The sequence below is a fragment of the Maylandia zebra genome, linkage group LG1 (assembly GCF_041146795.1).
Source record: "Maylandia zebra isolate NMK-2024a linkage group LG1, Mzebra_GT3a, whole genome shotgun sequence".
Taxonomy (NCBI): domain Eukaryota; kingdom Metazoa; phylum Chordata; class Actinopteri; order Cichliformes; family Cichlidae; genus Maylandia; species Maylandia zebra.
The window spans coordinates 27,131,228-27,144,154 of record NC_135167.1 but is presented as its reverse complement, the minus strand read 5'-3'; the positions used below and the strand labels follow the sequence as shown (position 1 = coordinate 27,144,154).

The 12,927-nt window shown below is 40.1% G+C and overlaps 1 protein-coding gene across 3 annotated transcripts; it reads left to right on the top strand.

The window, feature by feature from the left end:
* On the top strand, positions 1 to 12,927 carry LOC101476087 (interleukin-1 receptor accessory protein). 3 transcript variants are annotated; one of them, XM_076884055.1, is made up of 11 exons: positions 1 to 1,421; positions 1,543 to 2,787; positions 6,497 to 6,752; positions 8,501 to 8,684; positions 8,799 to 8,943; positions 9,025 to 9,087; positions 9,184 to 9,307; positions 9,424 to 9,566; positions 9,664 to 9,810; positions 9,930 to 10,082; positions 10,193 to 12,927. In XM_076884055.1, the coding sequence occupies exons 3-11, from the start codon at positions 6,544 to 6,546 to the stop codon at positions 10,510 to 10,512; spliced, it is 1,488 nt and encodes a 495-aa protein (XP_076740170.1). In that variant the 5' UTR covers positions 1 to 1,421; positions 1,543 to 2,787; positions 6,497 to 6,543; the 3' UTR covers positions 10,513 to 12,927. The 3 variants fall into 3 exon arrangements, with proteins under 3 accessions (XP_076740170.1, XP_004543464.4, XP_024658434.1); XM_024802666.2 differs by lacking the exons at positions 1 to 1,421; positions 1,543 to 2,787 and adding exons at positions 3,718 to 3,916; positions 4,050 to 4,162; XM_004543407.6 differs by lacking the exon at positions 1 to 1,421 and having other exon boundaries at positions 1,454 to 2,787.

The window sequence follows — 12,927 nt, the reverse complement described above, 5'->3', positions numbered from 1 at the left end:
AGATGTCGTCCCATGCAGGTGGCAAAGTCTTTTCTCAGATCACACTTTGCAGCCTGATGAGTCCTAGCACAACCCCAACACCATTTGTTCCTCTTTATCCAGTTTATTCTCTCGTCCTTTGTTTTGTGAATAAACTCAGGATACTTGCTGATGTGGTGTTCAGGTGAGCAGCAATATGCGCATGTTGCCTTAGTCGTTATGATGGGCTGTGCTGGCTGTACCGGATCATCAGATGTATTTGATGTAGAATTGTTGTGAGTGGAGATGAATACTTACGGGCACATGGCTGGTTGAAGGATGAAACAGCACGGTCCTTTCTTGGTTGACACCTGCACTCCATTTGCAACCAGGATGAGAACAAAGGTAAGGTATATGTCATTTCTCCTTGTTTCCTATAAACATGCCGTTTAAAGCGACTAGAATGCTCTGCAGGCAGCTTTTCAAGCAGGCGATCAACATGGGACCCACAATGTAGTTCTGTCCTTGATCACCCATGGTGCTAAGCAAACCAACTAGAGCTTGTACACGAAGAGCGAAGTTATCCAGAGTCCGACCATCGCCTGCTCTGATAGGAGGAAGCTCTAGTGTATTCCATAGTTCTTTCAATGCTAATTGTCTGGGTTGCCCGTAATGCTCATCGAGGGCTTTGATGGCTTGAGTATATGGGTCAGGAGCATAGGAAAAGGCAAGAGCTAATCGTTTAGCTTGGTATACTTTCAGATGATCGAGAAGGACATGATATTTGAAGTGCTCTGTCACGTGAGGGTCAAGAAGGTTGGTAAGAGCCATCCGTAACATACTGTTTTGCATTTCATCTTCTCTGGTAAGGTCTGGGAAAGAAGGACCCTCAAGCTTATATACATGTGTTCTGGTAGTAACAGGGTGACTAGAACTAGCAGTAATGGGTACCGAAGGTTTCTGTGCATGCAAACCATAGATGTAGCTGGTTGCTGCTTTAAAGGCGGGTGCTGCTTTTATTCTGGAATGCAAATGAAAGGTTCATCTAATGGAACAGCAGGTTGAACACAGGGGATCTGGTAAGGATCCTGCAGCGGTGTGGCTGGGAAGTTAAAGGGAGTGTCATCTTGTGTAGGAAAAACTGGTCTAGGCAAACCACTTGAAGGAACTGCAGCATCTAATATTGATGAATTCTATGAAGGAGGGCTGGCAGCAGGAACTGTACCAGAATGACGACTAATCTGTGGGAGCTGAGAGGGTGATTTACAGCTTGCTGAATCAATCACTGGGAACTGCTCATGTTGCAGATGCGTTTGAGGAATGGAAGATTTGATTTCATCAGATGAGACAGTGCAAATTAAAGATCTGGAGGAACTGCAAGAACGGGGAGGAGATAAATGAATCATGAATTGCCTAATCTTCCTCATCGTAATCAGGAGTTCCTCATCACCTCATCTTGATTGGTGGGTAAAGGAGCAGGGTGTGTCTTGTGGGATTATAATATTATTTTATGCCATGTTAGACCCCTAATTAAAGATTGTGAATTATTATGTAGTTTTAGTTTGCATTATTCTCCTGAATTAGAATGTCACGGTTTGCCCTGTGGAGTTGGAGAAAGGACCCAAAAGGCGGCAGCTCTGGTGCAGGTGAGTATTTATTTACAGGAGTGGGTACAAACAGCAATGGTGGGTGAACATGAAACCGGAAACCTAAACTGGGGAAACTAACAACACAAACCAGAAACGAAGATACAGGGAGGTCCGAGGAAATACATACGGGGAGACGAGGGGAAACAACACTGACGAACCAGCCACTACTATGACAGAAGACACAACTTAAATACACTCAGAGAACACAGGGAGATTATACACAGGTGGGGAACACAGCTGGGAGTGATTAACGTGACGAGACTAGGGAGGCAACTGAAAACACTCACATAAGACGCAGACCTTCACAATAAAAGAGGAACTTACACATGAAAGGACACAACTAAGAAACGCGGACTAGATACAGGAACACACGGGCAGAACAGAATAAACACTAAACAGAGGAAGAACAGAACCAAAATCACAAGAAGAGAAAACACAAAACGCTGGGTCAAAAGGACCCAGGATCATGACATAGAAGAAGGTGATAACTATTACATTTGTTAAACGGATTTGCATTACATTAGACTGCTGATTTATTGTGAATGAATGATATTGTTTTATGACGCATTATACTGCTGAGTTATAAGAAATGCTGTTCGCAGAAAGTCATCGCCTTATTTGTCTGATTGGAAGAGAACAGAACATACTGGAGAGGTTTTCTGCCCTATCTCAGCAGGAGCAGATAAACAGGGAGCCAAGGTCGTAGCTTGGGCGCTGTGTGAGAGAAAGAATGTGAATGTTTAGGCTTTTATGACTAAGTGGGGGCCACTAGAGGCTATAAGAGTTTGATCAATGCTCCACCATTTTGAGATCTGATGCTGTCTGCGTACGGTGTCCATCTCCCACGCGTGTGATCATTAAAATCATCGTTTGACTCAACCCTGCCGGACCAGTGTTGTTATTTTGGTTTTTCCTCTTGTATCCATCCCCAATATTTGAATCCGTAACAGTCTCTGTCTGGATATCTGCCTGTCCGTCAGGATCCTGCAGGCCATGTGTGTCTGTGTCAATATGCTGGCGTTCAGTTTGACACCCTGTCTCACATCTAGCACTTCTAGCTCCAGGATACTGAACTTCATACTGTTGTAGGTAGGCAGGGGGTTGCCGTTCACGACCAGAACATCTTAAATCTTCAGTTAATGGAAGCAAGATGCATCTGGTGAAGTGATTGTGCTGAAAGGTGAGTCTTTACAACACTAATAATAAAGAACCATGTCTGGACATGGTATTTAAAATTGACAAGAAACTGTACACGCACTAGTGTACAGTGCGTGTACAATTTTGTTCAGTTTTATTTTTCAAGACTTGGTAAATTGCCCTTTTTATTTTTTTATTTTTTATTTTTGTTTTGGCAATACTGAGTAATTTTGGGTTCGAAAATATTTGATATAGTATAATTAAGGTAAATGTTGTTATTAATTGTTATAATCTGATAAGGAATATTTTATGTCATTTTTTTGTTTTATTTTTCAGTTTACCCACTGAGAAAAAAATAATTACCAATAAATACCATCTTACTGTTCAGTGCGATTTATTCCAATTTTTTGCAGGACTGTTGCATATTATTATCATCATCATTATTATTATTATTATTATTATTATTATGGGATTGTGTGTGTATGTGTGGAGGGGGGATTAATCACCATTTTATCATCATCAGCCTTTGACGGAAACTCACACGGATCGTTTCATGTTCATGTTTCACGTTTCATGAATTTCGTGATCCGCAAATATTTACTTAACTTAAGGCCACCTACACACTCTAAAGCAGGGAGCCAAGCTTAAAGGATAAGCTTGATAAGACGCCTACGAACTGGGATTTTAGGTTTTGTTTAGCAAGTTAATCCAAAGAAAGCTTGGCAGTTTTGAACTTCATTTGCCCCCCAGATAACTGGAACACTCCTGTTATGCTGAACTGACTGTGTACAGCACCTGGAAACAGGCACGTGCGGGGGGGGGGCTAGAGGGGCTTGAGCACCCGCCCCTTTCCTGATGGGTTCCCAAAGTGCCCTCTTGTTGAGGCAACTTTTTAAAAAACAAATTATTATTATTTTTTAATGTGTGTGCGTGCGGAGTCCTGTCTGTGCCCCTCAACAATAATATTTAACTATTAATCACAGTTTTGCTAAATAAAAGGATCTGGCTTGCATCAGTCACATGATCACATTTAACCAATGATCGCCCTCGACGGCAGAACGCGCTGGTTACGAGCCGGGAACGAGCTCACAAAGAGCACGCGCATTTTTAGCGGTCCGGAGCTGTAGGAGAAACAAGTTAACTCAGAGACACAGACTGATGCGACAAAACCAGTAAGTAGGTGTACAGCGTACACTGTAGTGTGTAGCACCCAGGAGTATTAGCTTATTACGTACACGTTGGTAAGCTTTTTTTTTTCGAACTTTATTTGAAATTATAAGCGAACAGTCAGACATTCCAGTTCAGTTCTCTTCACTTTAGCTCCTAAGAAGATTCGTGTTGAGTTTTGACGTGAGACGATATGAACGGAAAAATAAGCCTTCTCCTTCTTTTTCTCGTCTTCCTTACATCGACACCAGGTAAGACCTCTTCATGTTTTATGGGTGATTTTTATTTTATTTAGAACATAAATCTACAGTTCATAATCTAAAAAAACATTGCTCTTTTACATTTACAGTGAAACTTATTATTAAACACTGTTGGAAATGTCGAGTTTAAACTGAGTGGTTAACGGTGTTTTGAGCGTGAACAATAAAAACAAAAAAGAAAACCCAAAAAGACCAAAATATGTTTATTCAAAAAATGAATTTGCAGTGTTGTTAAAGTATACCAAGCTGCTAAAAATACACGCACAATATTAGGCACATGAGCTTGTGTCAATACTCATTCGCCTGGTTCCTTAGAGCCTTGTGAGTAATATAAATGTGATGCTGACAAGTGATGAGATTATTACATTAAAAAGTTATTTTTAAGCAATACTGGTGGAAGATAAGTGACTGACATTCCAAAGCTAACATCTATAAAAAAAATTAATTCAATCAGAACATCTCCTTCCAACTGACTTTTATCAATTACAAACAAAACAGTTTACAAAACTGATGAAAGTCTGTTGGAATGAAATGTGATTCAATAAAATGGTGACAAGCAAGACAGTTCGGGGAAGTTGTGTTTTTCCCTCATAGGCACCTGTTGTTTCTTCAGGTGTGCAGAGATTTTATTTTAAGGCAGTTTAAAGAAAGCTAAATACAGGCAATGTAAGGCATTTTCATCCTCAGTTTCGTTTTTACTTTGTTCCTCTCATTTCTTTCATTATGTGTGATTAAATTATTTTAGTCCCTTTACCCTCCCCTTACAAAACATTGCCCCTGCAGTGCCCCCACTTTATCCAAGCACTGCTCTTTGTGTTATGGTTTCATTATTATTCAAATGCGTATCTGACTTCCAGTAAGTTTAGTCTGTTATTTATTAATTCTGCTTCCTAACACCGTGTTTAACAATGTTATCAGTGACATCACGACCTGACCCAGCAGCAGTGTTGCTGGGTCAGGTCTGTTTGGTTGTTTGGTTGTTATTGATCCCTTTACCCCTAGTCCTAAAGTGTATATTTATTTTCTTACTCTTATATATATTGTTTGTTTACTTGCACTGCTGTAAAAGGAGCCTCGTCGTCTCGTCTCTCTATATACTGGAATGTATATAGAGAGATGACAATAAAGTTTACTTTGACTTCAGCAGCGAGCAGGCGCACACTTTTCGCGTATAGAATTTCGATAAAGCATTGGTGCAGATTATAAGTCTGTATTATAATGTCTGGTGTTTTCGTGTTTGTTGTTTTGTTTTATTTTGCGAGTTGGTTATTAGATGCCGCTCCAGCCACCAGTGAATCCCCCGCCGCCCCGCCCTCTCCTCCCTGTGCCACAAGCAGCAGGTGCACCTCGCATACGGAGGGCGCCCTTACTCCCAGGAAATGGGTGATAGAAAACCGATCGGTGCCTGTACCATTCCCAATATGCGCTGGCTGATGTCGGGGCAGCATGAGTACGAGCAATTTTTTATTTTATTTTGCCGATGCCCGTGATGCCGATGTACTGGCAAAAATTTACCAGGACATTTTCCGTTTTTCTACGGAATTTTTTTTTTTTTACAGTGTAAGTCTACAGCTGCCTAAAGCATTCATGGTCCTGCAAATGTGTCCATCAGTGTACATGTGTACATTTGTTTTGTTTTGTATTCCAGTTTAGTTCTTTCTGGTGTCCAGCAATAAAGCTGCCCTTTTGAGTTTGTTTCATTTCCGTGTCTGAGTCTGCATTTCGGTCCTTTCCTGTCTGCCTGCACACAGATTATGACAGTTATGCGCCTCATAAGCCTTTTAAAACCCCAGAATGGCAGCCATTGCCTGAAGGAGCGCAGTATTCATCAAATTCCTTTTAGGTAGCAAGAGCAGGCGCCAACTGGAAGAAGCGTGGAGAGAATTCACAGAGCAGAACCTTCAAAATACGACAACACACAATAACCCTTTACATTATCTTTTACATTATTAGGGGAATCTACAACATTTTTACATTAAACATCATACTTATTTCTCTAATTCTGATTCTTTAGGGAGCCCCTCATTAATTCCTCTGTCTGCAACAAGTTATTATAGCCCCTGCACCAACCCCCCCCCCCCCCCCCCCCCAATTTTCTTATTACCCAGTTTCTGGAAGCCTGCTAAGGGGCACCAGGGCTGTACTGCCCTCCCTTTGTGGTAATGCTGTGGCATTTAAAGATATCGGTGACATTAGTTCAGGGTAAAAGTAGAATACTGCTAGTGACTGCACTGTGAAGCCCGAGTTTCATTAACCAGACAAATATGATCATTTTAGACTAAAGCAATGCTTTTTTTCACATGTCATTATGAATGTCATTGACAGGTGTGTGCCCACTGAGTTTCCAGGAAGTAAATGTCGAGGCAGGTGAGATGGCGGTACTGCAGTGCCCTTCTTACAGAGAGTACCGTGATGGAGATGCTGAGGTGTTCTGGACCAGTCACACCGTGGATGAAATGAAACTCTTCAACATGTCAACGTCAGCTGAGCAGAGGCAGATGGGTGTGCTGGTTCATGGAAGAATCCTTGTTATTCTCAGAGCTTCAGTAAACCATCAGGGGAATTACTCCTGCTCTTTTCGGTAAAATGAATGGTTTCCTTGTCTAAGACTGACATCAAACAAAAGTCGTGCCCACACACTGACATAAAGTACTATTTCCTATACGACAGGATAGCAGAGCAAGTTTAACTTGTATTATATTTTATTATAACATTTTAAGGTTGTTATTGAACATCACGGCACCAGAAAAGCACTTTTTATATTTGTACTAAACCAGGTTGCTTGTTGGCATTATGGTATGACAGTTTCCCTAAATGCTGGTAACATATATGTGAGGATCCTGTGTTTGCAAATAACAACCCGCCATCTGAAGTTAGCAAATCCTGAAACACAACTGAGGACGGCGGGTTGTTGTTAAGGTACAGAAAAACTGGAACAAAGCCATATTTTATTCAAACTAGAACATAGAAAACATTCATTTTTTTATAAACTTAGATGGTTTAACAACTAATGTACCATTTTAACTAAATTTTAAGAAAACAATCATTGTAATCATTCTTAATAATTTTCAATTAATAACTTTGAATTTGACCGCAGCCGCATGTCTCAAAAGGCAAGGCAAGGCAAGTTTATTTGTATAGCACAATTCAACAACAAGGTGATTCAAAGTGCTTTACAGTGCTTTAAAAGGTGGGACAGGGCCATGTTTAACACTGTGTAGCATCACCTCTTCTTTGAACAACAGTCTGTGAACATCGGGGAACTGGGTAGAGCAGCTGCTGGATATTTGGGAAAGGAATGTTGTCCCATTCTCAACAGTCACTCTTCATTGCCCTATTTTTTTTGTCCAGTGTTTTGATTGGTGAAAGGTCTAAACACCAGGCAGGCCAATTCAGCACCCAGACTCTTCTACTTCAAAGCCATGCTGTTGTAATGACAGCAGTATGCAGTTTAGCATTGTCTTGCTGAAATATGCAAGGCCTTCTCCGAAAGACATAGTCATAGAGTATATGTGGCTTTAAAACATGTATATACCTTTCAGCATCCATTATTACAAGCTGTGTAACACGTTGCCAAATAATCTTTCAAGTTTTGTTTCGCCTGACCTCAGGACAGTTTTTCGCTTTGCCTCAGTGAATCATAGAAGATGATTACGTTGTTCTTTGCATGGTGGTGCATTAGCCTACATTAGTGGATGGCACAAGTGTCCCTGAGCCCATGCTGTGATTTTCATGATAAATTAAATTTAAACCAGTGCTGCCTGCAGGCCTAAAGTTAAAATCATGATTTTCATGTGTAACACAAACACTTCCTTCTCAACCTTTTATTGGTTGAAAAGTGTTTTGTTGAATTTTGTTGAGACATGTCATCAAATTCAAAATGAGTGTTTTCCTGAAATGGTACGTCTCAGTCAAAACATTTGTTTTCTGAGTTCTGTTGTGAGTAAAATAAATAAATCAGGTAAAATAAAATCAGACAAAGGCACACAAGAAGCATGAGTGTATCACAGGTTATTAGGTTTCATCTTCTGTGGGTCAGAGAAGAGCCTCTCAGTAATCCAGCGTTAAAGGAATGGATTACTGAAGGCGAAGCTGAGAGGGATTTTTATACAGAATGCCAGATTTGTTAGTTTAATTTCACTGTTTGCAGCACAAAACTTTCTCAGCTAATAATAAATCCTGATGGACAAATAGCCCGCTAAGTAGATGAACACCATTTTAAAACTAATCCTTTAAGTCTTCTCTTACTTTCCCATTTTTTTGTTTCATTTTGCTTGTTGCTCAGAATGAAAGTTAAAACTTCATGTTACTGTTTTCTTTCCTTGGTAGGAATTCCAGCAGACAGTCCTGGATAAGCCTCAAAGTAAACACAGCTCAGTCCAGAGACTCTGAACAAATGAACCAGATCTCTAAAGAATGTTACACAGAGGAGTACTGCAAGTTGTATTGCCCTGAAATTTTTTTTCCCTTTAACACCCTGAATATCACCAGAAGCGGCATCACATGGCACAAGGTAAACAGAGCAGATTATGTGAATGAGATCAAACTGTAAAGTATTGTTACAGGGTTTTAATGTTTTTCCAAATTTGACAGCTGACTACTTAAAAATCGAGCTTATATGTTGTAGGAGGGCGGGTCATCACCAAAAGACGGTTACTTCCCAAGTGTGAAAAAAGAGGACAGTGGCAACTATACCTGCACCCGGTCTTACCTGTATGATGGTCAAATATATAACATGACCTCTATGGTGAAACTTGATGTCCAACCAAACAGTAAGAAAAACACATTTTGCAGATATTTATTTTGAATGATTTTAATATGTGCTTTTCAAAAGGTTTTTTTTATTTCCACAGAAATAACTAAGAAAGCAGTGATAATTTCACCAGAGAACAAGCAGGTATTTGAGGTAGATTTAGGTGAGTTATTGTCTATATTCATACACCTTCACACTCTTGGCTAAAGCTTAAATGTTAATCGTTTATAACAACCTGTGTTAACTCTGCTTTTTCTAGGTTCAACAGTGGTGATTGATTGTAAAGCAGTTATGATGTCAAAAATGGATGACTTGTTTTGGTTAAGTGGAAGTTCATTTGTGGATACAGACACTAGTCTACCAGTTTTCTATAATGATACACGGTAAATATTTCACACACAGGTCCTCTGTGGGTCACACTGATGTTATATGTAGTCACATCAGCTCAGATATGAATTCTGTTTTTAGATCTGCCTCAGTCATTTCCTTCTCTTCTCAGGGTCATCAGCACAGAGGAAATCAGAATGAGAACATCTCTAATCTTCAGAAAAGTGTCAGAGGACGATCTGTCAAAACATTATACCTGTAAACTGCAATCTGCCTACCAAACAAGCTTTGTCACTATCACTCTAAAACAAAAAGGTATGGCCAGCTGAACATTTTGAGTACTTAATAATACTCTTTAATGTGTTTATTTATTAGATGAGCTAATTTAGAAAATCCCCATCACTCCCTACAGCTGCTCCTTCCTCTTACTTTGTGGCTTTATGGATTGTGGGCTTTGTGCTGATGGTGATGGTACTAACAGCAATTATTTATGCAAAGTTTAAAGTCGACATCACGCTTTTCCTTCGTCGAATTCTTGGCTGCCATCGAACCATCCCAGGTAGTTTTCATACATTTTGCTAATTCAAACATTGTCTGTGTTCACATTTTTGTCAGAGCGGCAAAATCTGCTTTTTTCTATCCACTTTTAAAACAACATTTTTATTTTTTTCCATTTAGATGGAAAAAGCTACAACGCCTGCTTGATGTATTACAAGAGTAGCACAGATCCAGGACTAAATGAAGATGACAGAAAAAGACTGGAGAGTGAAATGAAGTACAGACTTGGTTATAGTCTCTGTCGCTACAGTCCTGATGTTGTACCAGAGAGAGGTGCTTACATTTTTCATATTTTTACAAAATTGTTATTCTAAATTTTGTCCTTACAAATTCAATCCAGGGGAAAACAACACACTCTGATCTGTGCTTGTCTGCTCCTGTAGGAGAGGCTGTGTTAGACTGCATAAAGCAGAGTCAGACAGTGGTTCTGGTCCCCTGCTCAGAAGATTCTGGTTCAGGAGTCGACCTGCTGAAAAGTATCCAAGCATCCCTCAAGAAGTTGCAGACTCACGTGGTTTTGATTAAAACTGAGACAGCCGGAGTCTTGAGCACAAGTTCATCTTTAGAGGCCTTACAACTCTGCAAAGCTGCAGACTGTGTCACCTGGAAGGGAAAAAGCTCGATGCTGCCCTCTTCTGCCTTCTGGAAGCTGCTACGTTATTACCTACCTGCCCCGCAGAGAGCACCCAGAGCTTTAATATGACTATACAGTATTTAGGATGTAAGACTGTATTTCCTCCACTGAACACACACACATGTAAAGGAAGCTCTTAAAACATGTGGTTATCCTATTTGGTCTTTCATCAAGTCAGCAAAGAGGCACAGAGAAGACGATCAGACAGAAACTAGGGAGGATCAGAAAGACTAACACAACATCCCAGTGTACTTCAGACCCAGCCACACAAAAACTGGTTCATCCGAAAGACAGAACTCCTAAACACAAACTTAACAATGTGGTGTATGCTGTACAGTGTAGCGAGGAATGCCCAGACCCCTACATTGGAGAGACCAAACACCCACTTCATAAACGCATGGCACAACATAGAAGAGCCACCTCCACAGGACAAGACTCAGCAGTCCATCTGCATCTAGGACAAAGACACTCCTTCGAGGACACCAATGTTCACATTTAGGACAGAGAGCACAGATGGTTTGAAAGAGGAGTGAAGGAAGCCGTCTATGTCCACTGTCAATGACAATCTATGAACAGAGGCAGTGGCTTACAACACCAACTGTCTGCCATCTATAACCCAGTTTTGAGATCCCTTCCCAGACGCCTTAACGACCACTCACATCCTGGGCCTTTTGACCTCAGGAAATCGCATGATAGGGTTAGGGCTAGGTTTCACTATGAGTACACCCGAAACCATGCATGATTGCTACCCACACCCGTTTTCACACCTTGGCTCATGTGATTAGGTAGAGGATCAATAGGGGGCCCATGTCCCTCTTGGTGGGTTACTCCCATAGAGCTTAAATCTGGGACTCTCCATCATTTGACCCTAGAACTGAAGAAGCTTTTCGGTTGAGAGGTGAAAAGTCTTCAAGCAACTTTAAGAAGTCCAGACGCTTTTCTTTCCAAGCTCCTTAGACTGCAAGCTGGAGAGGAAGCAGCATCTCACTAATCCAGATCTTCATTTAGTCTGGATAAAAGCATAACATTTTAACTATTAGAGGAAATATTTATTTATAACTATCACACAAATGTATCATTATATACAGACACTTTTATTGCTACTGATATATTTATTTATATATATTTTTTGTCATGTTCTGTATAATATTGTACTTTTCTGTTAATAGTGTTATTTTGTATTTCCTTATGCTGATGGGTTTGTTTATTGTGTTATCTTCTGATATCTGGTATTGGTTCTTTTTTTTCCTTATTTGTGCCTCAAGTTTTTAGTTTGATTATACAGTTATGTTCAAAATAATAGCAGTGTGTTTTAAAATGTGAGTAAAGCTCAAAATCATCATAAACACGTATGCCAGCCAGGATGATTTGACAACCTTTCACAATTCCTCTGAATTTCTTGGTTTTGCCTCAGAAACAGCATTTTTGATGTCACCCAACAAGTTTTCTATTAGATTAAGGTGTGGGGATTGGGCTGGCCACTCCATAAGCTTCATTTTGTTGGCAGCATGACCTTATCAATTATTTTGATATAAGCAAATTGATCCATGATCCCTGGTGTGCGATAAATAGTTCCGACACCATAGTAAGAGAAACATCCCCATATCATGATGCTTGAACTACCATGCTTCACCGTCTTGAGAGTGTACTGTGGCTTGAATTCAGTGTTTGGAGGTCATCTAACAAACTGTCTGCGGTCCTTGGACCCAAAAAGAACAATCTTACTTTCATCAGTCCACAAAATGTTTCTCCATTTCTCTTTAGGCCAGTCGATATGTTCTTTGACAAATTGTATCGTCTTTAGCACGTCTTTTTTTTTTTTAGTAGCGTGAATTTGCGGGGGCTTCTTCCTGATAGATTAGCCTCACACAAGCATCTTCTAATTGTCACAGTACTCACAGGTAACTTCAGACTGCCTCTGATCTCCCTGGATGTGATTATTGGCTGAGTCTTTGCCATGCTGGCTATTGTTCAATCCATTCGAATGGTAGTCTCTCTGGTTTGGCTTTCCATTTTAAAGCATTGGAGATCATTTTAGCTGAGCAGCCCATGATTTTCTGCACTTCTTGATATGTTTCCCCCTATCCAATCAACGTTTTGATTAAAGCACGCTGTTCTTCTGAATAATGAATGACCTCACTGATTGGACTCCATATTCTCCGCTTGTACTTTGTTGTTGTCTCTCTAAGCCTTCTGGTTCTGTATCCATATGTTTAATGATTTCTGGAGACACGGGATTCCCAGGCTTTCATTTACATATTCTCTGGTTTTCTGGACTTTGTAACTTGACCCAGTATTTCATATTAAACCTTTGCGTTTGCGATGGCAGAAATGAAGTGTTTGAGAGATCAAATCATTTGGAACAGCTGTTTTGGAAAAAGATTTGATCTTTTGGAGAATTTGGAACACATTACTACAGCGACATCTGGTGGCCAAATAAATGTGATTTTAAATTATTGCACTGAATAAATGTGAATGTTTTCA